The 27506-nt window shown below is 46.8% G+C and overlaps 10 protein-coding genes across 10 annotated transcripts; 2 read left to right on the forward strand and 8 right to left on the reverse strand.

Annotated features, from left to right (window-relative positions):
- Positions 1-454: 454 nt before the first annotated feature.
- PADG_03149 (uncharacterized protein) lies at positions 455-3576 on the reverse strand (the record flags this gene model as incomplete). Its single annotated transcript, XM_010760455.1, has 3 exons — positions 455-574; positions 690-3075; positions 3176-3576. The coding sequence occupies 3 exons, from the start codon at positions 3574-3576 to the stop codon at positions 455-457; spliced, it is 2907 nt and encodes a 968-aa protein (XP_010758757.1).
- A 1558-nt stretch (positions 3577-5134) lies between these two features.
- On the reverse strand, positions 5135-7188 carry PADG_03150 (uncharacterized protein; the record flags this gene model as incomplete). Its single annotated transcript, XM_010759980.1, has 5 exons — positions 5135-5778; positions 5854-6118; positions 6178-6678; positions 6767-6936; positions 7038-7188. The coding sequence occupies 5 exons, from the start codon at positions 7186-7188 to the stop codon at positions 5135-5137; spliced, it is 1731 nt and encodes a 576-aa protein (XP_010758282.1).
- Positions 7189-7203: 15 nt separating this feature from the next.
- Positions 7204-7832, forward strand: PADG_03151 (uncharacterized protein; the record flags this gene model as incomplete). The annotated part of the gene is made up of 3 exons (XM_010759981.1): positions 7204-7313; positions 7341-7383; positions 7446-7832. The coding sequence occupies 3 exons, from the start codon at positions 7204-7206 to the stop codon at positions 7830-7832; spliced, it is 540 nt and encodes a 179-aa protein (XP_010758283.1).
- A 335-nt stretch (positions 7833-8167) lies between these two features.
- Positions 8168-9943, reverse strand: PADG_11549 (uncharacterized protein; the record flags this gene model as incomplete). The annotated part of the gene is made up of 1 exon (XM_010760704.1): positions 8168-9943. The coding sequence occupies one exon, from the start codon at positions 9941-9943 to the stop codon at positions 8168-8170; it is 1776 nt and encodes a 591-aa protein (XP_010759006.1).
- Positions 9944-10028: 85 nt separating this feature from the next.
- PADG_11550 (uncharacterized protein) lies at positions 10029-10676 on the reverse strand (the record flags this gene model as incomplete). The annotated part of the gene is made up of 1 exon (XM_010760705.1): positions 10029-10676. One exon carries the CDS (start codon positions 10674-10676, stop codon positions 10029-10031), a length of 648 nt encoding a protein of 215 aa, XP_010759007.1.
- Positions 10677-12175: 1499 nt separating this feature from the next.
- PADG_03153 (ULK/ULK protein kinase) lies at positions 12176-15446 on the reverse strand (the record flags this gene model as incomplete). The annotated part of the gene is made up of 3 exons (XM_010759982.1): positions 12176-12333; positions 12455-15167; positions 15291-15446. The coding sequence occupies 3 exons, from the start codon at positions 15444-15446 to the stop codon at positions 12176-12178; spliced, it is 3027 nt and encodes a 1008-aa protein (XP_010758284.1).
- A 1210-nt stretch (positions 15447-16656) lies between these two features.
- Positions 16657-17174, forward strand: PADG_11551 (uncharacterized protein; the record flags this gene model as incomplete). The annotated part of the gene is made up of 2 exons (XM_010760706.1): positions 16657-16859; positions 16928-17174. 2 exons carry the CDS (start codon positions 16657-16659, stop codon positions 17172-17174), a joined length of 450 nt encoding a protein of 149 aa, XP_010759008.1.
- A 1210-nt stretch (positions 17175-18384) lies between these two features.
- Positions 18385-19717, reverse strand: PADG_03154 (uncharacterized protein; the record flags this gene model as incomplete). Its single annotated transcript, XM_010760456.1, has 2 exons — positions 18385-19056; positions 19157-19717. The coding sequence occupies 2 exons, from the start codon at positions 19715-19717 to the stop codon at positions 18385-18387; spliced, it is 1233 nt and encodes a 410-aa protein (XP_010758758.1).
- A 986-nt stretch (positions 19718-20703) lies between these two features.
- On the reverse strand, positions 20704-23534 carry PADG_03155 (dolichol kinase; the record flags this gene model as incomplete). Its single annotated transcript, XM_010759983.1, has 2 exons — positions 20704-22901; positions 22967-23534. 2 exons carry the CDS (start codon positions 23532-23534, stop codon positions 20704-20706), a joined length of 2766 nt encoding a protein of 921 aa, XP_010758285.1.
- Positions 23535-24097: 563 nt separating this feature from the next.
- On the reverse strand, positions 24098-26611 carry PADG_03156 (diphthine--ammonia ligase; the record flags this gene model as incomplete). Its single annotated transcript, XM_010759984.1, has 1 exon — positions 24098-26611. The coding sequence occupies one exon, from the start codon at positions 26609-26611 to the stop codon at positions 24098-24100; it is 2514 nt and encodes an 837-aa protein (XP_010758286.1).
- Positions 26612-27506: the final 895 nt, after the last annotated feature.

A 27506-nucleotide genomic window follows, 5' to 3' on the forward strand; every position in this document is an offset into this window, starting at 1 on the left:
TCCTCGATCCTCTTTGTGTCTTATTAATTTTTAATTTTTTTTTATTTTTATCCATTTTTCCACTGTGATATGTCGGTGCTGTTTTAGGGTGTACTCAAAGATTCTGGCCAAATAGCGTGCTCTAGACCTCTTGTATTGTATTATGAAGTCAGTTTGATATCCTCGTTCCAAATATGTGGAAACGAGATTTGATATATTTAGCAAAATGATAACTGGTTAACTCTTAAACATGGCTTGTATTTTATATTTCCAACGGAAATTCGTTTCTCGAGTGTCTTAAATGAATAGAGCGGGGTTATTCTAAATATGAAGAGGTATGTATATATGTATCTCTTCCCGCGAGCTGCTCCAAGCTCCTGAATGGCATACCAATGCCACCAACCTCAAAAAATACTTTTTAAAACAATACATTTCATTTCAACACCTGACTTTAACAACCCCATTTCTAAAGTTTCTATGGAGTAATATACCCATTGTCTTTGAGCCACTTCTCGACATCAGCCCGATCGCGCTGGAGCCAGGTAATCTTAGCACGGACACCTTCAAGACTTTGTTCGAGAGAACGGTCATATCCCTATTTATAAAAAGTTTGTTAGCTCAAATATTCCTATTCGATGGTGCTTTTTCTGGAACCCCAACAAGAAAAGAGAGTGTGTAAAAGGAGAGTGTGTAAAAGTAGAGATACTGACCTTCTGGTCCTTATCCTTAAAGAAAGCCTCAACATCATGAAGTTGCGCCTCCGTCGAGAAGCTTCCTGTGCAAATTTGTATCACAGAGCGCAACATTCCAAACGCAGCAGGCAATCGCTTGTTAATAGCTTCCCAATTCTGCTTGAGCCATTCCCATCTGGCAGTGATACCACTCGCGTGCACTTGTAGCCCAGAGATCGGCATATAGACATCCTGGGCTCTCACTTCCTCCGAAAGGGAAAGAGCAAGAGTCTTTTGGATCAACTCAGGCTTTCCTGCACTGCCTAAGCAGCGGAGCGCCGTGGTCTTCTCCGCAGCAGTTGGAGCATTGAGGTACCATTGGAGGACAACGTTGTACTCCTTTTCACCGCCATCTCGAAGCACAATATCGAACACACTTCCCTGGATGTTTGGATGGATAGCAGTACAATCACCGTTTGCAAAACGATTAAACATGTCCCTTGCAGCACTCAGGACCTCCTGGTCCCCAGAGGACCCAGCAGCGCTAAACAACAACGTTTTGAATTGTTGCAGAATGTGGCCATCGTTCTCAGAGAATGTCCAACCAAGTTCATGTGCTTTTGCGCTGACGAGAGAGCGCTGGAATGACTTCAGGGCATCTTTAACCTTGCTATCTTCAAATACCCAGGCGCCACGGATGGAACCGATACGAGTGAGGATTTCGTTCCACACAACATATTCCGATTCACTATCAAACGCTTTCAGCAGGGAAAGAATGCCGGATGTTTTTTGATATCCTGGGGCAACCAATGCCCCAGCATCAGCGATCATTCCGGCCCTGTCCTCCACGGTTAAGAGTCCATCCTTCGCGGCTTTTCCAAGTTTTTCAAGGCGTTCTGGAGTATATGAGGTCCGGAAAATTCCAGAGTGATCGGCATTAATCTTGAAGAAATCTAGGTCTTGGATTTTGAACTCCGCTTCACGGTCAGTAAGAATGAGTGCTTCCTTAACACCCTCACGAGTCTTCAAGCCAAGGATCACGGGGAATAGGATCTTGTCTTCTTCTGGCTTGACATCACCAGTTCGCAGAAAGCGGTTTTGTCTCACGGATATCGATCCCTTGCTTGGGTTTTCCGAAACAGTGACAACTGGGAATCCGACGTTCTTGGTCCAGATGTCCATCACCGACTCGACAGGTTTACCACTGGCTTTACTTAGCGCTGCCCACAAGTCACTAGTTTTGGTGTTTTTGTAGGCGTGCGCTTTGATATAGTCCCTAACTCCCTGAATGAACTGTTCTTCGCCAATGTACTTGGAAATCATTCTGAGCACAGATGATCCCTTCGAATAAGAGATAGCATCGAAAATCTGGTTGACCTCATCTGCACGCTTCACAGGAACTTCAATAGGATGGCTGCTTCGCAGCGAATCGAGAGACAAAGCCATCTGAAGGTTATCGATAACATAAGATTCCCACACCTTCCACTCGGGATAGAAGACATTGCATGAATACCAAGACATCCAAGTTGCAAATCCTTCGTTAAGCCAGAGGCCATCCCAGAAATCCATTGTGACAAGGTTGCCAAACCATTGATGAGCCAACTCATGTTGCACCACTTCCGCAACCCGTTGTTTAGTAGCAGCACCAGCAGTTTTTTCATCGTAAAGAACATCCGTAATGCGGTAGGTGATCAGACCCCAATTCTCCATTGCACCAGCAGAGAAGTCTGGCACCGCAACCAGGTCCATTTTTGGAAGAGGAAACTGGCTGCTAAATGCCTTTTCGTAAAATTCGAGGGTCTTGGCCGAAAGATCAAGGGCGAATCTTCCGTGGCCGATATTTTGATCTGGAGTAGCATAGACGCGGATAGGTACTCTGAAGTCGTTGGTCTCAATATAATTGAGTTCACCAACGATAAAGGCAACGAGATATGTTGACATCAGGGGGGACTTGTTGAATTTGACAGCTTTTTTCGAAACCCCAGTGACCGTAGACTTCACTTCAGTCTCCGATGCTACATCCATATTGCTCAAACAAGTCAAATTCTTATCCGCGATCAGGGTGACGGTAAACGTAGCCTTCAGAGCAGGTTCGTCAAAACAAGGGAATGCCCTTCGAGCATCAGTAGGCTCCATTTGGCTGGCAGCCATGTATTTCTGCTCTCCGTTGGCACCCTTGTAGGAGCATCTATAGAATCCAGCCATGTTATCACCCAGAGTTCCCGCGAAGGTCAGCTTCAATTGAGCCTTAGCTCCCATCGGAATCGTCTTATCGAAGCTAATAGTGGCGGTTTCATTGTCCTCGTTCACGGTGACTGATGGATTGGAAGCCACCTCGATTTTATTAGCAGACACAGCACAGGAATGGATGGTGATGCCTGTGGCATTGAGGGAAATGGAGTTGGTATCTTCAACGGCATCAAGGCTATATACACACAAGAAGATATGCAGTCAGTAAGAATGTGATACAGACACCCCCTCACTTCATGACGATCTTTATTTGGAGCAAATTTCAAGTCACGTACTCTATGATAACGGTCCCCTCGAAAGTAAAATTATTGAAATCCGGTTCCAAAGTCAAGTCATAGTGCAGCGGCTTGACATTGGTAGGAAGGACCTGCCGGTCAGCCACTGCCGTGGCCCCTCCTGCAGGGTCATCTCCTTGTCTGGCGAGGCACATCCTTCGATAGGAGCAATATCTCTTGGTCAGACGGGCAAAAGTTGTACGAAAGGTATACTGAAATCGGGAACGTAGAGGAAGCGCTGTAGGTGTAGATGTTGATAAACTGTGGGCTCGAGGTGCAAGGTGCGGAAGTCGCAGTGGAAGAGCTTGTCTGGGAACAGCGGAAGGGAGTCTCGGGGTTTTTATCTTTGCGATATCCAGGATCGACCGCCACGCTGCGTACCTGGAGTGAAGAAGAAGCATTGACAGGGGGGGGCTCTGAGTAACGCAGGGGGCTATAAATATCTGCGGGGCTGGAGGGAAGGCCCTGTGACTTTGGGGGGAGGGAAGCCTGTGACTCAGGGGGGTGGGGGGGGAGGGGCCAAATGAACGTGATGCGGCAAGGGTTGGGCAAAGAGAGCGAAAAAGCGTCAACAAAGGGCCTTATCTCGGTCGGGGCTGCGGTTGAACACCGGAGAGATAAAAAATCGACGGGCGAAGGACAAGAAATTATTTTGGCAGGCGATTGGGCTTTGCTGGGATTGTACGGTTGGTAGTCAATGACGACTATTGCGCCAATATCTTCAGCTCCGTTACCTGGTAGAAAACTTCGGCCGTAGCGGAATTGATATTACCGAGTGCTCCAGGAGAACTAGGTAGTAGTTAGGGGATATGGAGTAACTAATTACAAGGGCACCAAACCTTCGCGAAGCAAATGTCAGCCCTGGACCACTCAGGGGGGCGCAAGTAAGAAGAAAACACTGCTAGATCTCGGGTGTCGGGTTGATATACTATGATGTGTGTATATATATATGTACATGAACAATCAACAACTGAACATCAATGAATGTGGTGTACTGCGTAGAAGAAGTTCAAACGGGGGCGCGAAACAGCTGCAATTAGACGATGATCGGCCGGATATAGTTAACTAACTAGTTTACTATTATCTAGTTCACATCTCAGCCCTGAGAAGCAACATTCATCCTGAATTGAAGTATGTAGATTTTATACATCGCTCACACACACACACACACACACACACGCGCGTATTCCCCAAGCCATATGTAATTAATTCTAACCCAAGGTCTATGGCAGTCCTACAGAAGAAAGACTGAACGAAGCTTTAGGCAGCTGAGATTGGACAATATATATTTTTATATATCTACTCCGTATATATAAAACCTTTTACGGCTTCCCTCATCACGTGCCCCACTATATATAGTAGATTTCAGTTGATTGGCTGATTCACACGCGCAACAAATTGACGACCGCATGGGCTTAGTCATAGTTACTCATCGCTCCATATTTAGCGATTTTCATTCTTTTTTTGTACTCTCCCCTTATCTTCGACCAAAAAGGCAGCATTCCAGTGGTTTGAGCCACATAACTATGTCTCAGACTGCTCAGTCTCTTATATGCTCGGTAAGGGACTTTTTCAATTCTGCGAGATGAAATACCAGCAAGTTTGAGGGGGCGTTTTCTACCTACGTAATCATTCTCACGAGTGATTTGTGTGTAGATGCAATGAGTTCATCTCCATAGAAAGACTGGAAACATATGTTACCTTCTTACGATCAATCATTATTCTTAGTGGTGTAACGCGTGATTCTCTTGGTCTTTGGGTAATACTTCTCAAATTGGCGCTAGATGTATACACTACAGCCCTTGTAAGCAATGAAGCATAATATGCAAAAAGCTATTGTTGAATGAACGAATGTTTCCCTCCAAATCTCATGCTTAAGAAGACGCTCAAGATGTCCTGGTGATGATGGTGAACGCGGCATCACCATCATCATCACCATATCCTCCTCCTCTCCCTCAATCACCTCAACTTCCATTGACCCTTTTCGTTCACGGCCCCATTGATAGGAACGTGGGTAATGATTTGCCTAGACCACCCATCCGGAGCTATTACTGTCTCCTCCAAAAGACGATACCTCCCGACCCAAGGAAATAATACTGCCCAGAAAATCCAGTAGATCGTCCCAACCGCAAAGATCCCAAGACCAACAACGCAATGAATATAATAGGGCAAGTGCGTGTAGACATTGTGCTTCTTATCTGGTGGTGGAAGGTATGGTGCAACGACAAGGAAAATGTTGGAAACCAGGAAGAAGAAGGAAATTGGTCGGCCGGCTCGAATGGTCGGAGCCCAGTCAGGGTAACGTGACGGAAACATGTAGATATGGATCAAACCAGCAGTGACGAATACGTTCACAACCGAAAGTGGATAGGAAATCAAGCTGTCGGGTTGGCTAATGGTCAGACACAAGTCAATACTAAACGGAGGAGCCCAAACTGACTTGAGCAAGAAGTTATATGCATCTCCCGGCGGTGGAGCAAGCATTACTACGGCAGATATGACATAATGCTCGAAGAGCCCTGCTGCGGGCGAATTAAACGGTCGATTGCTTGCCCAGAACTTCGAAAATGGCAAAACTCCTTCCCGGCCCAGTTCTTGGATAACTATTGCTCAATTAACTTTCAAGATTTGAGGGAGGCGGAATCCCATTCAGGAGGAATAGGCTGCCCTGTACTGACCTCTACCTTGGGAAAAAAGAACAGACTGGACGTTCCCAAACGCACACAATGCCACAAAAACTGATAGAACCCGCTCTGCCTTGGGACCAAAAACGTTTCGAAAAAAGGAGGCCGCAAGAATACGGCCTGAACCCAGAATCTCCTTCTTCGGGACAGCGGCAAAATATGCGACATTGACAAGCATGTACAGAACGCCGGCAAGGCCAACGCCGATGGGCGCAGCGATTTTCAATGTCCTAGCTGGATTTTTCGTCTCGCTCAATGACTGCAATATGTAAGCAACAGATAGTAAAAGCCAGAAACAACAAGAATATGAGAACCTACATAATTTGCATTCGAGTAACCAATGTATGACCATATCACGCTGTACAGAGCCGTGACAATCCCATATACACTTGGTATACTCCCTTCAAAAGGCCGAGAAAAGTTATCAGGCTTCTCAATAGTTAAATGGCCAGTGAGAGCCACAGCTCCTCCAATAACAATAATGAGGACAATAAGGAACTTTACGGCTCCAAAGAAATTCTGCATGCGTAAACCCCATTTGACGGCAGTTGCGTGTATGACAAAGGCCAAGGTAATGCACGCAAGGCCTATACCTCTTTGGTTCCACCTATTTACTTCAACGTTCGCCGCATGAAGGACATACTCGCCAAAGGCAATGCTGTTGCCTGCTGCCCAGCCCAGAAAAAAGGCATAAGAAGCGAACATCGCAGTCACCAGAAATCTCGGTTTCGTGTAAACGTATTCCAGGTAATTCTTTTCTCCCCCGTTTCTTCCAGGCGTTAATACTGAGACATACCATTCAAGATAGATATACAGCGTCTTGAAAAGGGAAAAATCGGTCCATACCTTGGGATTGTAGTTCCAAACTCCAGATATACAGCTGTTCCAGTCATGGCAATCAGCATACCCACAGCCCATACCACCAAAGACAGCCCGACACTACCCGTGAGCGCCAAAATCGCGCTAGGTGTTGCAAAGATGCCGTTCCGATGATCCTATTAAAGATCAAAAAGGCAGCGCTGATGACTCCTATCTGCCTCCGTTTTTCGGGGCATTGCTCCACCACGCTTGTCCCGACTGTATACGACACATATATCAGGAAAATTCAGTAACGATTCAAAACCCCAGATGTGCCCCCGCACATGGGGAGATAACAAAAGAAGCGCAGATATTCTCACACGGATCTGCAGTAAGTCCCGAACTCCCCGAGCTCCGCTTGACCATGCCTTCACGGCCTCCATCATGCCTCGAACTGTCCGGAGATGATTGCGCAACTATTAACGAATTCAGTTTGCAAAATGGAGGCCCAATTTCCGGTACCTGCGACATTCGCACCTAGGAAAAATGAACCAGGGGTTTGAAGGGGCAAAAAAACGTTGGCAACGTCGGCAACCAACACCTTGTCGAAAGCAAGATACAAATATGTATCTGTATCTGGGATACCAGCAGAAAAGGTATATCCAATGTAGGTATGCAATTAGTTCAAGCTTAGGAATGATTGCGTTCTGGTGTAATGAGAAAAGTGTACGTATATCTGAATGATGCTGGGCAAAAAAATAAAACAAAACATCTAAAACAAAGGATAGTGTGTCGATAAAGCAGAAGAGAGCGCAAGCATAGCGGAAAGCAGGCGCATCGGACAAACGCCATCAAGACGGAGCTGGAAGTGGTGGAAGGTGAGAGTCCCTGGAGCCCACTGGAACTGGCAACTGGCAACTGGCAATCAGCAGCTGCGAAGATTTTCAGACACGAACTCCCAGTTGCAGAGGACTGGTGTAATTGATAGCATTCGACATAGAGAACAGTTTCTAGAGCACACTGCTCATATCAGAGAGAGTAAAGAACACGTTAACCCGAGTCCTTTACGGAAGAATAATCTTCTAGAGAAGCCAGTTGCTGCAACTGAAATAACAAGGATTGCCTTAATACCCAGTTACACAGACCATGGCCTTCTTGGTTCTGGGTACAAGTGAGAATCATTTTTCCATTCTGGAAAAAAGAAACTGTCGTTTCTTCACGTTGGCCTTGGAAGTCGACCGGGGCTGGGAAGTCGAAAATATGCTTAAACGTCTAGAGTAGTTAGGTAGGACAAGCGGGCGCGCTAGAGATAAGCTTAATTAGACGACATCACCACAGACAGTTATTTAAGTTGGCTTAGCGAGCCCAATAACAGGAGACTCGGAGAAGAGAGCACACATCTCCCCTATATTAAGGGGCCAGTACTGTCAATCCTTCATTAATATCATGCCACTACCGAGCGTGTACATACTTGCATATGCTAAGGGCCTAAAACATATCCAAGGGAAAACTACACCAGCTTGATAGCACATAATTCGTCAGATAACCCCAGAGCAACCTCCCCATTCATGGCACCATGCACATATGCTTCCCCTATCATCAAGAACGAGGAACTACTTGTTTTTCTTAATACAAAAGCCGCTCCAGCCCCTGGCAACACCCATATTTCATCACCTGCCTGCATCGACCGCGGCCCAAGGCCCAGGTACCTCTTGGAAGTGACAAACACGCGACGCTTCCCATATCTAGAACGCACAGACTGATAAAAGTCCCCACACTCCTCCGGTAGCACTATCGTACTGTGTTTTTCGTATGCTTCCCAGTTCATGGCCGTATAGTAGCATTCTTCAGCTTGTTCGAGGGTGGGAGTAAAAGGGGACGATTCTGTGGCCGCAAAACATTGCAGTTTAAAGAGATAGTGGATTAAGTTCCGATGTTGGGGTTCGCTCAGGTTTCGACCTAGTTCAGAGAAGTCGAATTCAATGTCTTCTGCTGTCATGTCTGACATTGGAGGCGTTGACCATATATTTCTCACGCGAGCAATTGCGGCGCTCAGACTTGGAGGGAGGCTTGAATTGCTAACTGCTCTTTTGGCTTCATTATGGGCTATAATTGATACCATCACGCATAGCGCCTTGCGGAAAGCTTCCCCGTAACTCCCAGGTGCGGGAATATCTCCTTTGACATGTTGATCACCGCATATTGTGCGCCAGAGAACCTCCGTTCTGCTTTGGCCATTATGGTATTTGACCGGGAGAAGCAGGAGCAGCTCAAGCCAGCGGGGATCAAAAATCATATATTGATCACTAGGTCTGTGTGTCGTGTTTCCTATATCCAGCACCGTATCGATTTTAACCCCGGACACTTCCAGCACATCCCACGCTGTAGCATTGAAAGGACAGACAGGAAGGTCACCAGCAGCATTATATACTGCACACATCATATTCGTATAACCCATGCTATAGTCGGGAACCCACGAGGGAAGCGTTGTAATGTTTCGAAGAGAGCAATCAACGGCAGCGGAGAGCATCCGTAATTCCCCAGATTGCTGCATAATCGTCTTAGTTGCTTCTGCGTATACCTCTTCTACAGACTTGTGATAGTCCGGCCGCCATTTACCCTTGTCGACTATATTGAGCAGTCCATAGAGACCGAAAATCTTATCTCGAGGATCAGTTGCGCGGAAAGTCCATGTATCAAAAACGAGACTTTCAAAAGAAAGCTCCTTCGGCTCCGCTGCCTTGTCCCCTTTCTCAAATCTCTCCCTCCACTGCACCAGAGAGACTGCCTGGCTCTCAATACCGACAACCGCATCCAGCCTGTTGATGTATTCCACCGATGTGATACGGGCGAGTCGTAGTTGTCTGAAATACACAACCTGTGCAACTCTGCAGAACATTCTCCAAGGTAATTCATGCTTGCCACAGTATCCAAGAATGGTCCCGGAGAGCACATTTTCCTGCACTACCCAAAGCCGTCGAAAGTAATTCCGAAGGAAAATAGCTGCGAGAGCAGTCCACTCCTCTGCAGAGATGAACGGGATGCCCTCTTTCTCATATAGATCTTTACCCTCACTGGTATAAGGCGTGATCTTGCTATCCTGAAAATCAACAGGAGCAGAGTCGATCTTCGAGACAGCTTTCACAGCTGCCTCAGTATACTGGTCTTCAGCCCCTAGCCACACCAGAGTATACCGTGCCTTCTGGTAAATTTGATCCATCATAGTAACCTGCGTAGCCCTTTCTTCGAGATCCTCCTGGTTAATACAAATTTGATCAACCCACATCCAAACTTGCGGGCCATCCGGAAGCTCCAATGGAGTCAACAGATTCTCCCCCCCCTCCCCACAAGCTTCCAAAACCCTCACAATTTCACCATGCCCATTCTCCCCTTGCATAATCCACCGCTATTTTCCCTTCCCCATCCACAATCATCGCATCAGCCCCTGCCTTCATCAGAATCTCAACAACCCCCATCCTCCCATACTCCGCTGCACAACTTAACCCAGATCTCCCCAAGCCATCCAAAAGGTTAACATCAACACTCTCTCCGCCCGCCAAAACTGACAGAAGATAATCCTCATCACCCGAAATCCCAACCCAGTGTAGCGGGGCATGAGCCTTCTGCTTCTTCGTGTTGCCGCGATTGCAATTTCTAGCCCACGCATCTGATGGCACGGTACTCAACGCATCAAATAAGTTCCTGCTTACGTATTGCAGCTTGCCATCAAGGTGGATGACACATTTACCTTCCTCGTAGTCGTATTTGGTGAATATTTGCGCATCGTCATATTTAGGACGGAAGTATTCGTTATCCACGGGAAGTGGGTTTCCCCACGTATATGACAGAGCATGGTACCATGGGTTGGCGATTAGGTCAACCGTTTTAAGACTACAGGTTATCCGGGGAATGTCTGAGCCATGTGAAAATGATTTTGAGTCGACGCGAAGGAGACGTATTGATGTTGGGGTCACAAGTGGTGTGTATTTGTAGGGCTCAGTGGGCTCAGACATATCCATTTTGCTCTAACATAAGCTCATCATACGGTGTTTGCATAAACTGTATATATTATGATTCAATTTTCATACGATAGTGAAACAAATCATTTTCACCATTTTCCGAACCCGTAGATCGCTCAAGCCGAACATGGCTTAGCTGCTACGTAAACTGTGCCCAACATTCGGGCCAGCTTACTAGCAGCGGATTTATTGGGAGTTTTAGAAGAATCAACTTTCCTCCTCCGCCTGGGCCCATACGTCGACTGGACGGACAAGAAGAAGCCTGTTTCAGCACATTTCTCTGCGAACTCGTTGCCTTCTACACTCCCGAACAACTAAAAAGTTCATTTCAATCATCGCTGGTCATTAAATATCACTTCATAAGTAACTAAATATATGTAGATTTATATGAGACCCATAGCAGTTTGCGCAGGAACCAAATGTTGATTGCATCAAGTAGCTAGGCAAGCTAACTGACCTCCCACAAAATACCCCCAACGCGGGCTATCTAAGTTGAAAACCATAACATAGCCATAGCCAAAAGAAAGAAAGAAAAGAAAAAAGAAAGACTCCAATAATTCTCCGATCTGAGAAACCCAGCTGCAACTCCCAATCGTTAGCATGCGGTAGCTATGTTTCAATCTGTTTATCCAGGAAAATAGAATATCATAAAGCTTCATGAAGAATAAAAATGATTTAAATCAAAAAATAAAAATAAAAAGATTAAGGATAAAAGGTGAGGAAAGTGGCGGGCGGCTATCAAACTATATAGTATGCCCATAAAAAGAAGCGAAACCAAAAGACCAGGACAACCAAGCTCTTCCTCATTTCAAGTTCCAGTAATTCTCCCTCTACATATCTTTTTTTTTCTTTCTCTGAAGTGCAAAAAAGAGGAGAGAGTAATAAGCGCCTGAACAAATAAAACACCACAACCCACAACCTTAAGGGGTATAAAATAAATATGACAATAGAGAAAGAGAAATGGTAGTGATGCGCAAAAAAAATAAAAAATAAAAAATAAAAAATAAAGAGAGAGAGAGAGAGAGATAACCCACGTACATGTCTGTATGCAACATAGAAAAGTAGATAGTAGTGAAAAGGCAACTGATAAATGTAATAATCAGTGGTTCAACCATTTCAGGGAAACGGGTTGCAATGTTGTTGGGGGGGAGGGTGTAAGCAAGCAGCTTCAAGATCAAGCAAACTGGCATGCATGATAAGATGGAAGAAAAAGAAGAAACCGGAGAGACGGAAAGGAAGCAAACAGCAACTTAGATGCTCAACATCACTAAGTGCTGAGGCATCTTCAAATCCTGATATTGTTCGGGTAAAATATCAAGCAAAGCAGCATCACTCTGGCAGAACATGAATAAATATCACTTGACATGTTCACTTAGGTATCCATCTTAGCGCAAAATGCATACAACAGAGGTTGGAAATCAATTTTGTTATTTATATCAATATCCAAAGGACCTCGTCGGGGACAGGAGAGACTGAAAAGCCCAAATAGCATTAAGCCTTCACCGGGGGGAAGCGGACGCGATGGCAGGCGAGGAAGTTCCGCGATGATGGGAAATGGGGGTCTTGCCTTGAATACTGGGAGGAGCAGATGTTCTCTTGGACAGGAGTGTCATCTTCTTTCGCAGCTCATTGAGGCGTGTGCGGATGCTAACGACAACTGAATATTTGAGAGACAGTAGGTTAGCATATATGGGCACATCATATGACATCAGGTTTCATATCGTGCAGAGTCCAGCAAATTTAAGCGGAAATAATTCCAAATATATAGCTCAACTCACGTTTAGCCACAACCTGACGTTCCTCCACCTGAACTCCATTAATGAGCATTTTATCCCGATCTGCCGCATCCTCCTTGTCTCCTTGTCCAGATTTCCTCGCCAGCACCTCCTCATCATTTTCCAAGACTGCTTCCAGCATCCTAATCGCAGTGACATAGGCAATCTCGCACCCGGGTAAATCATCTCCAGTAAGTTCATTGATTGCCGCAATCCTACTCATCTCCAACGCTCTGTCATACATCAACTTCTCGGCAGTTATCCCAGAGCTCACGACAATCTGGTCGACGGAGGTTCTTAGTCTCAGGTCTGTATCTGATTCATATGTGTTGTTGTTATTGTTCCTTGGATGTGAAGGGTGACCGACAGGTATTCGCTTCTGACCCTCCGCTAGTTTCAGCCGGACAAACTCCGCCTTCTCCAACACCTCATTGAACCGACTGCGAACCCACTGCACCACGTTATTCACCCGGTTCCCAACTGCAGGGGTTGCGTTGCCACCACTACCAGACCCCGACCCGACGGATGAACTATCGCCAATGACTTCTCCAGCATTTTTGCGAGCCCACCATGCACCAGCGATATCCATCGACTTCGCAAGCAAAGAAAGCGCCTTCACGTAGAGTACAAGTGCTTCTTCAGATAGTGTCACAACTGCATCAACAGTCAGCCCGCCATCCATCGACTGGGACGGGTCAACTTCCATATCCGTGGAAGTGGTGGCATCGGGGTGAATAGCTGTATGCGATTGCATGGATGGAGCCAACGGTATCAGCTGTTTGTACTTGACTTCAGCAAATCCATAAACAACATCGCTCCGCGTTGCACATTCTTCAATAATCTGGACCGTCTTCGTGTCTTCGTCTAATGCAAACTGTGTCTTCGCTCCATCGCCAACAATGACAAGATTACCTTGGGATAGTGGGTAGGCGGGGAAAGGGCTGTAGGACGGGGTCGGTGAGCGTCCACCCTTTGTAAAAGCTAGCGGAGGAGAAAACCCAACCCCAAACAGTCGTCCGCTAGCCATATTTAGCGCTTTCGAAATTGCAGATGTCGCCGAGGTAGGGCTAGGGCCGTATCTCCGGTCGTATGAGCCCTGTCGTTGGTGGCTGGAATCTGCCCGGGGTTTACCAGTAACCATTTGTAACGCTCGAGCTGGAACACCTTGTGACGTACTGGGGGAGTGAGAGGCTGTGGCCGCACGACGGGCAATAGTCCCCCCTACCTGGCGTAGCGGAATTTGACTCTGTTGCTGAATGCGTGGGCTCGCAGCAAGCTCATCTGCAAACGCATTCACCTCCACCGCTCTTTTTTCTACTATGATATAGTCGCGCTCAAAAGCCACATCCTGAGCAGCGCGTTCCCGTTCCCGTTCCCGTTCGGCATCTTTGTCAAATGCAGGTTGCGGAGGTGTCCCATGCTCTATGACATTTTCTTTGAATAAAGATGACCCGGGCGAAGATGTATTCCTGCTTCGTTGCTGTTCCATTGCATAAGCAGCAGTAGTGTGTTCGCCAGAATCAGGCTGTCGAGGAGAAGATGGCTGAGAGGTCATGTTTTGCTGTCGCCCTGTTACAACTACCTTTTGTAGATCTGGTATGTCGCGCCTTCCAACTCGGCGTACGGCCGTGGGTGGACGAGAAAAGTTCCCCGATACTGGGCGTGGAGTTGTTGGTCGTTGATCCTCAGTCTGGGGCGAAGAATGGCGGCCGGACGGTGATGAGTAGCCTGTATCCTGCGCAGCATTGCTGTCTCGGTCTTGCCGAATTGAACGCACCCTTTGTATTTGTAACTCATCCGCAGAGCTTATTTCGTGAGAGTGATGTCTGCCCTCCATCACCAAGCCAGGAATATCCCCTTTAATGAGCGATGACTCAAAGAAATCGTGAAAACCCATCCTTTCAACCGGGTTCCGTTTGAGCAGATGTCTTATTGTCTTTTTCATGGTTTCGGATGCTTCGCAATGTTCAGGAAACTTGATTCGATCATTGGCCTTTTCAATTTTTTGCAGCAATTCCACGTGGTTCGTAGCTCTGAAATACGGCTTCCCAACCACCATTTCATACAAGACCGTTCCCACAGACCACAAATCGGCTTTAGCATCATATTTCTCGTACCTCAGGATTTCTGGAGCCATATACAGGGGCGAACCGCAAAGGGTATCGGCCAGAGAAGTTGAAGGAAGTGAGCGAGCAAAGCCAAAGTCTGCCAGTTTGAGCAGGGGCATGGAATCTAAACCCGCTAGCGGAGTGAATAGATCCCCATTTCCTTTGTATGGAGGAATCCGGTAATCACCCTTGGCGATGGATTGGGGTGAAGGATTAAGCAAAAGGTTTTGAGGCTTTACATCGCGATGGACTAGATCCCTAGATCGGAGGAAATGGAGAGCACTCGCAAGTTGTTTTAGAAAATGGCGGACAATAACTTCATTTAAGCCACCGCTCTGTGGATTCGGGTATCTCAGTATCAAATCACGGGTCAATTGGTGCCTCACAAGGGAGTCACGCTTTTTGATAAATATCGAGAGATCTCCAAGGACGCAGTATTCCATCACCAGGTGGATCTCATGGGATGTCTCTTGGCAGTCCAGAAGCATCACGATATGAGGGTGATTGACAGCCTTGAGGATGTTGATTTCCAATTTCAAGTTATCCTTAAGTTTCTTGTTTAGTCTGGCCATGTTCACAGACTTTATGGCAACCAGAGTTTGATTTCTCTGTAATTAATATGTCAGCATAATAAACACATTAAACATATCCCTGGAAGATCCTATGGTTTAATAGATTCACAACCAGAGGATGAATGGAAATAAGAGACCTGGCACAACAGGCTAACTCACGTTATGGACACCCTGATAAACTGTGGCAAAACTACCACGGCCAATCTCTTCGAGACGAGTGTAGCTCCCCACCTGTATCGGGATGACATCTAATTCTTTTCGTCGTCTGGACGGTAGTGGCCTGGACGTTGGAGTTGCATCTTTTGGGGAGTCCATGATGGGCATAGCCCTCAAAAGGGTTCGATCTCCCGGAAACGATCACGACCTCGACAACGGTATAAAAATCGACTGCTTGGACCGGGGTCCCATCAGGAGCGGTTCAAGCAGCAAATACTGAAGTGAGACGTGAGGGAGGGTATTGATATTATAAGGCAGGGTGGTTGACGATCGGTGAGCGCTTCTGGAGTGAGTTGATATTATTTGGGAAACTAATTTTAGTACGTCACGTACAGCCAACCACGGGATATGTGTGATACGAAAAACAACTGTTTCGATTTTCAGGCACGAAAGAACAATGTGGAAGTGTTGATTCTTTCGTCAAGGCTTCGTCGTTCGTTCAGGGTTGTTGAGCTCGGGTGGAGATGAGGTCACCAGACTGCCTGGAGTATAGGCAGAGTGTAGAAGGAGACAACTTGGTTAAGCGGAGAGAAGCGGAGAGGAGACGATAAATAGCCCGCTACTATCCAAGGGAGCAGCAGTCCAAGTAGATGATATGAAGGAAACGACAGAAACGCTGTTCAAGGACGTTGAAAGGAGGTTGAAGGAAGATTCGCCGGGTACCTGGAGATGACTGGAGTGAGCTCTAGGCCGTGGAAGCTAGGCTGGTTGGTGATTGGCCAGCAGAAAACAAGGCGGCTTGCAGCAGATGGGGACGAAAAAACACACGGTATTTTTTTTTAATTTTATTTTTTATTTAATTATTTATATTTTTAATATTTTTAATATTTTTTACAAATGTTCCTTCGTGTTCATTTTTATTTTCTTCTTGTCGTTGTAAGGGCTGGCTGCTTTTATTTTCATGGAGACAGCAAGAGTGTTAATAACGTACGGGATAAGCAGCTCGTAGCTCTCACCAGATAACTAGTTAGTGGATAACCAACTGGTAAGAACTCCTTCCAGGGAATAGAATAGGGACGATATAGAGGGTAGCAATTTAAAGAGGAATCGTTAGAACAACATAGAACAGCGTAGACGAGAAAGCAGATATAAAAAGGAGGATAGGCTGGGAGGCTAGGGAGTCACAGGACTGAGCCACAGCAAGAGAGAGGGGAGGGGGGAGGAGAAGGAGAGTCGATACTCGCTCGAGAAGGTGGAATAGATTGAGTTTATAGAGACGGAGGAGGAGGAGGAGGAGCAGGAAGAAGAAGCAGCAGAAGAAGAAAAGAAAAGAAAAGAAACGGAAGACGAGTGAGATGTTGGTACATGGATGCAGCCGACGTTGTCAACCTCTGCTGCAAGAGGAACGGTGAATGGGGGACATGGGGTAACCAGTACCTTACTTACTGTCCGCTGCCCCAGCAAAGTCTACGTACTCGAAACCTCCGGGCAAAGCAGCCCTCCCGATGATGAAACAAATCCCAGAAAGTATCAAATACCTAGAGCACCTGTGTTCATGCACACTGGTACCAGGTACCAGTGACCTACCTCCCCAGCACATCACGACTGGCACATGACGCCATACCGGATCCGGAAAATAGATCATCCGTCGGGCCTTGGCATTTCCTCAACTATTTCTCTTGCCGGCCCCAGCCAAACAAAGAGTCCGCTGCGGGAGCCCACTGCCCACAAGGTCTTCACAGTAAACCTGATCGGCATCAAGAACACACCCGTGGACTCTCCCTCCTCTCCTCCCCAGGTATTGATAGGGCACAGCCAGGACGCACCAGTGCGCACACAAAGGGCACTTCCACGCAAGACTCAAATCATGTGTCTTGGACAACGTAAGAATTTCTTGCATATTCCGCTCTACCAAAACCCGCCCTCTCGTCAGATGCCATGTCATGCACATGTCATGTTGCTTCGACCTTGGAGTCAGGCTTTGCTTTGCCAACCGACACATGCCTGCCTGTAGTTAGTTACCCATGGTTAACTCGGTCAACACTTCTTTACCCATAGCAGTATAGTCAGACATCAGCCTCCCTGCTGCTAACATTTCGCTAGCAATTAACTACCGCTCCTTGCTAGCACTCGAGGGAGCTATCGACACTCTATATATTTCTCCAGTCATGTATGTCCGTTGTATTCATGTCAATAATCAATCCATTCTCACTGCCTCATTTCCTTGGGTGAGGCCAAGAACTTGATCACTTGGCTCAACTGCGCCTTCAATCTACTCAGACTTCACGTAAAAATAATCATATGCAACAGAAGACTTGCAATTGTGTCAACCCGTTAACTATGTGATATCAAGATCCTCATGAGAAATGTGTGTGAGACAGATATGAAGCCAAGAATAGAAGAAGCATCATTCTACGAGTCTGAATATCTCTTTCACTCAATTCTATTCTTAATACTTGTATCAGCGAAGACAAAAAAATATACTGAGATTTGCAGATATGATGCGGAAACTTGAGTGCTTAGCTGTTTAATACTGCATGTTATTTCTTCACTACATTATTACTCTTTTGCTCTTCTGTGATGATTCATATTGCACTTCTCTCATATTGTTTCTCTGCACACAGTGTATGTATATCGCTAAGATTAGGGATGAGAGATTTCTACATTCAGATTTGACAATCCACATGATAGACTGGTTAGAGACCACGAGATAGGCAACATTACGCAAACTTGCAAATATTTCTCCTCTTTTAGTTCTGGGGGGGGGGGGGGGGGGAAATTAAATAAATAATAAGAGAGGAAAGGCCTGCAGGTCTAGATTTCCAGATCGCTCAGGGTTCATGTTTTGGGAGTCTATTCCACTTCAAAACTATGATGAGATCTCCATGGGTAGATAGATATACTGCCTCCCACCAAGTGCACCATTTATACTCCATTGTCCAAGCAATATCCGTGTCCAAAATCACTTCAGAAAACCTCCAGCTCGTGAAAACGAAACCCGCTTTGTAGTAATTCACTGCCAATGAGAGGAGCAAGCTCTCAATTGACTCGGTTGAAACCAGTCAAGTAGAGTGTTGCCTCTCACCGCCATGTGATGTCAGAGACACCTGAATATGGATATATATCCACGTATTCCGCCGTATATAGTGGCTAAAAGGGGAACAAGCTTCGAAGGTGCGCATTCGGGTTTCTGTAATCCCTCTCCTGAGGGTTCTGCCAATACCTCTCCCGGCAACGGAGAAGTGCCCTTTATCGCATGTTTCGGACCAAAAGTAACAAGAGTCACACTCGGTATATTCCAAGAAGGTGTTACGGTCATTTGCCCTTCTTCGCGAACACCAAGGACCCGATTTCTCTCATCTCTCAACCCCGTTTCGTATTTTTTAGAAACATATTGAAAGAATCCACATAAATCCCCCTTATGAACTCGTTCGTATTCAGCAAGGGCCGCATCGTAATACTCAAGGCAGAGACATTCGCGATTCCTGCGTAGATCATAATCAAGAATATCTGCCAAATCAGGTGCTACCCAATTCCACAACTCCTGATCGTCTAAATACGTCCATTCCCCTTGGTCTCCCACCTCCTCAATACCAGGAAACCAAAACTTATGTGCCCACCGCAAATTTTGCTGTATCAATAACAGCTCTCGAATGCCAGAAAACAACCTCAGCGCCCCAGAAGCAGGAGCAATCCCACATCCATCTGATGGATCAAACGTATCCTGTAACGCAAGACGCCTCACCCTCCTCAGATCATCCGGGAGAAACTGCCCAACATTCCATGGGCATCCATCCAACACATCATACGAGTCATCGTACCCGCGCGAAAGAAGACACAACACATCATCGCAGAAACAAAAACCACACGCGCGGCCCACCCGTGCGTGTTCGGAATGTAAGCTCATATCCATAATCTATCAGCACCTGTCGCGATTCGGTGCATGTATGGAGCAAGGGGGGGATGGGCGTTCTGCTACGGAAATGGCTCTCGCGCGTGAAATGCCATGCTAAATCAGGCCGTTCAGCAAGCCAATGGGCTGGGATCTCTGGGACATCAGCAGTCGGGGTCAATGGTTGGTATGGCTTTTTGCTGCTCGTGAAGCCATACGAATCTAGCGTTGTCTGTAAAGATTTGCTGCGTCTGGCGTTGTAGGTGTTGAAATTCCAAGCTTCGCGGGGCGGCTTGTTGACCCGGACCCTTTGGCACCAGTTATGCGCGAAGTAGGCCAGGCTTGGGTGTATTGTGAGATTACCAGGTATGGGTACTCGAGTGTCGAACGACTCGTAGAAGTCCCCATAGGAGTCACTATCTGGCTTGGGGTGTTCGTTGACAAACACACAACGTGGCGGGGTTGCTAGGAGATAGATGATCCGGAGGATTTCAGGTGGGAAACGGGGAAATGGATAGAATGTTTCGAATGATGACATGCTTTTCTCATCCGATTGCAATGGTCTCCACCACTTGATGCTAATAGATGTGCAGAGTTTTATAGCGACAATCAGTAGTGGAGCTCGCGGCTACCAACTTCTAGTTAGAAGAACTAGACGAGAGGTAATATTTTTTGACTGTAAAAGCCACACAAGGTATCAATCACAGAATGTTTCATGCAAGAACACGTTTCCCATGTTTCTGTTGCGTCGATTCTACCAACGAGTGAAGTTGGCAGGGACTTGGAATCAGAGACTATCAGTCAAGAGTGAGACCAAAATTGCACAAATCCAGGCGGAGCAGTAGTGATCTTCTTCGAGGCTATAGGGAAAAAGGTTGCAGTGAACATCTCGAACTTTAGCATGGAGGGATTCAAGCACCTTTTTGTAATCGACCTCGAGGGTTTTGTTGTATGGATTGACGGGCGTCGTCAGCCTCGCAATATCGCTTGTGCCAGTCACAGCTGACAAGGTCACCACCTATTTTTATCTCAATGTAAGCTTGTAAAGAGGTGAGCCAACCACGGAATGTGGTTCAGATTAAAACATGAACTCCATGCCAAGATGGCGACGGAAAACAAATGCCATGTCCCCTTCGCAGATTCGGGAAATCTATGAACATCAAAGGATATTCCTAACGGATTCAGGAAAGCATGAAACTAGTAGTGTTTCCGGGTATAACCCCGTTTCAAATCCTTGCCAACGATATAGAATCCAAAGAGAGAAGACCCACATGTGTTTGCATATGAATTGTGTTCCCTTTTTCTTAGATATTCAGATGGGTTGGGAAAAGCACAAAGTGGAAATGAAACAAAAGGGTCCCTTATTACTATACAGGGTGTGAAATATCCCATTGGAGCAAAAGGATGAGAAATTTTTCCCGGTAAAACGTGGCTGGTAGAAAGAAATACAAATATATATGTATGGCAATTGTAGCAAAAGATAACTGTCCACCAGCAGAAGATATTAGAACAGGTCAACAGTTTCTATAGCCCCAATCCTCTTACAAGCAGCCACAAGACCAATGGCACCACAACATTATCGTTCCCACCCGTCAACACCGCTTCCGTGAAACTAGACCCAAATGCGGCAAGGAGAGATTTTCCAACAATGGTAGCCCACCCATCCGACATCGCCATCCTCGCCCAGGATGAAGTGATCACCTCAGACATCGACGCAGAAACAGAGCGATCCCAACCGCCAAGTATCAGCCAGGTTCGTGCCACGAGAATTCCCACAAAGACGACTGCGGCAAAGGCAACGCTTCCCTCGATACTCTTCCCGCCCCCCCAGAACCATCTACGTCGGCCATATCGCCGGCCAACCAGAGACGCGGCGGCATCGCCCATCCCAACACCTATAATCCCGGTAACCATACTGAGATCGCGGGTCTCCACCTCCCACCCATCCCAGGGCGGGATACCGCTGCGAGGGATTCCAGCAAGAGAGAGCCAAAGAGGGATGGCGCAGCCAATAAGCAAGAAGATATGAGAAACGATAACTGGGCCCCGATGGTCGCGCCCATCAACGTATGGTGCAAGGAAGTATGTGAGTGGTCTCGAGATGGGTGGTAACTGGGAAGCTCTGAATAGATCGAGGAGCAAAAAAACGGCGAGGATGAGAGCCAAAGCAAGTGCTGTAAATGTAGGGTCGATAAAGGTGGTTGGCAGGAACGTCAGGACCATCATCCCATGGAAAACTTTGCGTCGAGTATCTACCTCAACAGTCCCGCTGAGGCGAACCACTAACGCCAATCCAACTACAATAACGAGAACACAATAGAAGGCAATAAGAAGACGTGTATTTGCCTCTCCGAATGTATCTTGCCGGAGATGGTCGACCCAACCCAGACGGCATGACTGGCTTTTGAGTTCTTCATCAAGTAAAGGTGGTAATCGCACCCAATTCTCCATATTAGATCTCACAAGCCAAAATCTAAAAGGAGGTATGTTGCCGAAAAGATACCCAATGGCCCACCCAAAGGGGTCATTTCCGTGAAGCGCATTCCGGCCAATATACCTTCTTACAGGCAAGAAAATTATGAACAATGTAACTTCGTAGACGTATAGTGCATAGGCCCACTTTCTTACGTGGGCCTGAGCAAAAGTCAAAGAGGTGAAGGATTGGAGATTCGGTGTCATTAATCGTTTGCGCCGGCCACCAGGCGTGGTCTTAACAGGATCGTTTGCATCACCATCGTCAAAATTAAGAGATTGGCGACGTTGACGGCCTTTTGTTAATTTCGACTTTCTAGATGGAGGGCACTCTTGCAGGAAAATGCTGTCGTTGGATTTGACGTTCTCTCCATTGGGAGCTGTGCAAATTCCGGAAACTGCCGCTTGACCGCCACAAGATATGCGATCAAACTCACGCTGTTTCAGTCGATGGTGTTCTTGATATTCCTCGCCCATGGCAACCGTAAACCGGCTGATGGGGAGGCCACTATCAGTCAAAACCTCTTCAGTTAGGCCAGCATGGCTCATCAGTTTACAGCAGAGCTTTTGATCAAGCATTCTGAAAAAACTCATCAGTCCAGTAGCTCTAGTAGGGGTTCGGCTGAATTTCCAAGATGGCACTCTAGCCAAGACAACCTCCCAATGAAGGACTTGTCGACATAAGATGAGCATACAAATCCCGCCTATCCACAGTAAGGCCTTGAGTATTTCCGCTTGGGGGGACTGGGTAAAAAGGAGAATATTGATGAGGCCTGTAGCAAGGAGTTGCAATTCGGTAGGTAACAGGCTGGTTGTGAAAATGAAGTTCAATGTTGTAACGAGCGCTTGATGTAGAGGAAATATCAGGAGGAGAAGCTCTGGATTTAAGTCGCGAAGGCCCATTGGGCTCCGTGTAAAGATATCCGAAGTGATAATTGGGAAAGCAGCAACGGCCCAATGTGTAAGGGCACACCCATGAAGCAAATCATGGAGAGGTATCATAGGCAAGGGTATTGAGGAAAGACCAAGAATTATATTCGGGAGTATGAGGTTCTGGCGATTGTTGACCAGCGACAACGCGATCAGGACAGGGAGGAGAACAGGGTATATCAGAGGCGCAGGGTCGAGATCAGTCGAGAATGGAAAGGAGGCAATAGACTTCCAGCTGTGCCTTCGGAAACCGGCCATAAATATTCGAAACGGGTATGATAAGTAGAGTCCAAGTATAATAATCGAAAAGATCGATAGCTCTATATCGCCAAAGTTCAACATATCAGCATCCAACACCTATTGGTAGTTAGGAACAAGAACATACCCCTATCCCAATCTCTGGTAGCAAATCTCACGTAATTCCCAAAATATACCGTTGCGCCTACAACAAGCACCAGCGTTGTTTCTGACAATCTTCGTAGAGCTTCAACCCGCCTGCCCGCTTGCCACCGGGCATCTACTTCACAAGTATCTATGCCTTGACCTATTTCCCTCCTTGAAGCCTCTAATCTCGACCTCCTGAATGCAGACCATATCCGTGCACCTGCTGATCCCCCACGCCTTTCTTGGACATTTCCTGGCTTAACTCCCAGGATCCGCCTGGACCGTATCTGAGGTGCAGGTAAGCCTTTCAGAAATCCTGTGCTCTCGTCGTCTGCCTCCGTCCCGCTATCGCTAGAAGAAATAGGCGATCTTCCCGACGGAGGGGTATCGCTGCCATCTTCATCATGACTTATGAAAGTCGCACCAGGAGCGACGGGGCTAAATGCGCAGCGATGGTAAGGATGGGGGGATCTAGAAAGTTGCCGATACCGAGCATCCTGCGACGGAACAGCCATATAGGAGGCTTCATTGTTTTCATTGTTGCCTCTGTGGGCGTCCTGGGCTGCCATAGCATTCTGTTCCGGTTTTGTGTTCAGTAATTACCGTTGGGATTAACTTCTCTTCATAGTCGACTAGTACTCGAAATGACGTCCAGGAAGATCGTGGCGCCTGGTAAAAAGGCGCCGAATAATATATAGCTCGAATATCGTTCGTCGTCGATACTGTTCGTGTCCATGGGTCGCGTTGTTCGTGGTGGACGGAAAAGGTCCATGCTAAAAATTTGCGGTCATTTTTGACGAGAAAAGCGCGGTGAGAACAGGCGGACGTAGTTTGTTGCCGCGGTTTCTGCACTGCGTGTCTTATCACATGTGGTAACTAATCGATTAAACCTGTTGTTATGGATATTCTCCTGCCTACTCTAGAAATACATTATCATTTAAATTCAATAACGTCCTTAATGCATAGGCCAATTGATATTGTCAATGTCATAAATATGATAAAGCTAATGCGGATATACCTGTAGGTATTTATTCATTCTCTCCAGCACAACGCACCAGCTTCCACCCCCGCAAAGAAGGAGCTTTTAGAGAAATACAATGAGAGAAAAAGATACAATGTCAATAATAAACTTTCACTTCAATCGCACATGAACCACAATCCCAGCTGCCAGCTTCTTCCCCCGCTGGCCCCAGAGAGACTTGCATGGCACAATTTGCCCCTGTTGCCAGACACTCTCACTCAAACTGTGAGAAGTATATATCGTAAAATTAATATGATCAATATTCCCACTCTGGGTATCATTCTCTCTTGCTTTTACAGCATCCATTGCATCCTGTACGTGCCCTTCCAAATCTCGATCGGGTTGGTCGCCGCATTGGATTCCAATATAATAGAACGACCCGAATCCCGCACCTTGTAAATGACTTATTATCCAATGCTTCCCTGGCTGTGTTTTCTCATATATGGCGAGCGTATCAGTCCTTGTCCCCAAACCTTGCCACTCAATATCACTTGCACGAGGCAGTGCGTCTACCTGCACTGCAAAAAAAGGCGGAGTGAAGATAGATCCCCTGACGATATCAAAATTTGGTAGATTCTTCTTCGTTCCATTCGACGAGGAGTGCCCTAGATCCCGATGGTTTCCATATTTAAGATCCCAGGCATCGAATTCTGGCGCACCATCTCCGCCATCTCCTTTGTCATCACCAGCGTTCGAAGAAGAGGGGTCACGGTTCATATGTTCCCATATATCCCACGCAACCTTAGCCTTGGAAGGAATCTTCTCATCTCCAGCTAAAAATGCCACGCCACCCAACCACCAGTCCGCTTCCATAACCTTCCCAATCCGCCAAAGGTGCTGGAGCGATAGTATTGTACGAGACACAAAGGGGCTAAACCAGCCACTGCTCTCTTGTGTGGGAAGGGGGTTGTATAAATCCATCGACCCAGGATCCAGAGGTATCTGCCCCGCAACATAAATTACCCCACCATCTCGATCGATTTTCGCACCCTTATGCAAGGGGATGCATTGTGCTTGGGAATATGGTCCTACGTTTGCTGGAGCCCAATAGGAGCGTGACTGGACATGCAAGCCCAATCTACCCTCGCGGGGAAGCATGTCGATGACGAAAGATGCGATTACGTCCACTCCAGGAGGGAGGCTATCGCCACATGCCACGGTCACTCTGGCGGGTGGGTTCGGGTTAGTAAATAGGGAGGCGTAGATGGGATTGATTAAAGCGAAATCGTCCATCGATCGAAGAAGGATGGTCGCAAAGACAATGTCTCTTGTGGCAGATTGCCGGGTGATATCTTCTAATTTCTGTACAATGGCCTTCATTTGGTTCGCTGCGCCGGCACCAACTTCGGGGACGGAAACATTTGAAATGGTCCAAACATTTTCCCCTTGTGTCTGGGATATGTCTGCCTTCCAGACCTCATCATCACCACGAAGCATGCGATTTTGTAACTCTTCCTCTTGGAAATCATCATATTGCTTCAGACGTAACACCATATCACTTAACAGCCCCTTAAACTCCGCATCAAACACCTGCGGCACCCTCACCAACCCCAAACCTCCTTCCCCTCCCCCTTCCTTCGGCACGCACCTCGCCCCAGTAATCCTCGCAGCTGCTACGCCCCCCTCTCCAATCCTCCTCTCCACACTCCGAACAACAATCTTCTTTCTCCACAAAACCCCAGGCCCGTCCAACGCAATAGTCTCATACTCCCCACCCTCCCCTAGCACCGCACCGTGCACCTCCCCTTCCCCAACAAACCTTCCCATACCTTTCACCAACCTCTCCCTCACCACACTCCCTCCCCCATGCCCATCTCCCCCGGCAACATTCGCCCACAAATCATCCACATCCAGTCCTCCACTCGCAATCTTGACAATCCTCGCCTCACAGCCACACGCAGCCATATCTTCTAGCAAACCGGCAACAGCTGCGGGGGAATTGCGAGGTGTCTTCGCACGCTCCGCAGGTGGTGGGAGTGTGGGATACATCCACAGCCAGGCCAGGGGGATGAGGCCTAGGCGGCTGGCAATGTTTTCAACGCGCGTTCGCTGGTATGTGGAGAGGATGGCACCGGCGCAGACAGCATTGGCTGTTGGATGATGCTTCATGACGTGTTTGAGCAGGTGGAAGAGTGATTCAGTTTCGTCCGCTGATTCTGGAATAGGAGTTGATGGTTGTGACGATGGGGGCGGTGATGTTGGTGTGTGATAATCTCGCGAAGTATTAAGGGCTGTTCCTTGGATGGGGGCGCGGTAGAGCGGGATATCAAGAGCAGATTCGTAGAGGGGTATTATGCTATGGCCGACGGTTTGGTACATGTAGCTTTCCAGATCTTCCTCTTCCTCTTCCTCATCCTCCTGTTCTTGTTGTGCGTCGTCCTCATTGCTGTTTCCTTCTTCCTGTCCAACTCTGCCTTTTTGCACAACACATCCATCCTGATCGCCCGCATCAAGCGTACCCGTAGCAAAATACGCAGCGTAATTGGGGCCTGGTTTTGGCCTCAAAGGCGGATGCATATTTGCAAGTGCAACAACTTTGTGTCCATTTTTTAAGCAATGCAGGAGCGAGTAGAGGGAATCCTTCCCACCCGATATCAGGGCTATGATGTTGAGTTGTTGTGACATAGTAATTTATAAGTAAGAATAGAATACTCTGTTGCTCATGTAGGGGTAACTAGTTTTTGACCGTCATACAAGTTCAAAGGAGAGACTTAAGCACTATCACATGAAGTGTATTGTCTGCTCTCGATAAACAAAAGGGCTTAAACATTAACAAAACAATTCATATGTCATTCGACCAGTTTGTGACCTTTGCCAAAGGCCCCCACAGCATAATCCGCAGGAATAATATGCAGGAGGAACGTACGTCATCAAAGCTCAGCGTCGCCAAAGCCTATCATTATAAACTGAGAGAATCGATCATACGAAATTTAGCGAATCAGCTACTTAGGATATCCCATTGCTTTGAGAAGATAGAGGGATCCACCAATTCCAGAAGAGCAGTACATGTTGCTCTCGATAGTTGTAAGGTAATAAATAGTCTTCATTGCAAAAGAAAACAGCGAAGCTTGTTGCGATCGAAGATGATGTTGCCTCTTGATTATGTAAGCACTTCAATGAAGCTGCGAGGTTCCATGAAGCCACAGGAGATCGATCCATTCGATAATAGCCTGAAATAACTTAATAAATTTTCAAATTCATGAGATATTCTTTTGAGACCATAGCATGATATAAATATAAATGCAAAAGTAATTTATTAGTTTAAAAAGCAGAATTTCCTCTTGTCTTCCCAAATATTTTTTTTTTAAGTTGTTTTTCAATTCATTGGATATTTTTGGTCTTCAGCAGGAGAGCAAATGACAGACGTACAGCGTTTTAAAATTCGGCCTGAAAATCCTTCAGCGTGTTTTATGCCATTATTAAAACTGCAGACCCTATTAATCATATCTCACACATAACTATCTCATACATATAGTTTTCTGAAATGAGAGTAATTTTATCATACTTCTCAGATTCTTAC

Source organism: Paracoccidioides brasiliensis (assembly GCF_000150735.1).
Source record: "Paracoccidioides brasiliensis Pb18 unplaced genomic scaffold supercont2.3, whole genome shotgun sequence".
In the NCBI taxonomy this organism is placed as follows: Eukaryota; Fungi; Ascomycota; class Eurotiomycetes; order Onygenales; family Ajellomycetaceae; genus Paracoccidioides; species Paracoccidioides brasiliensis.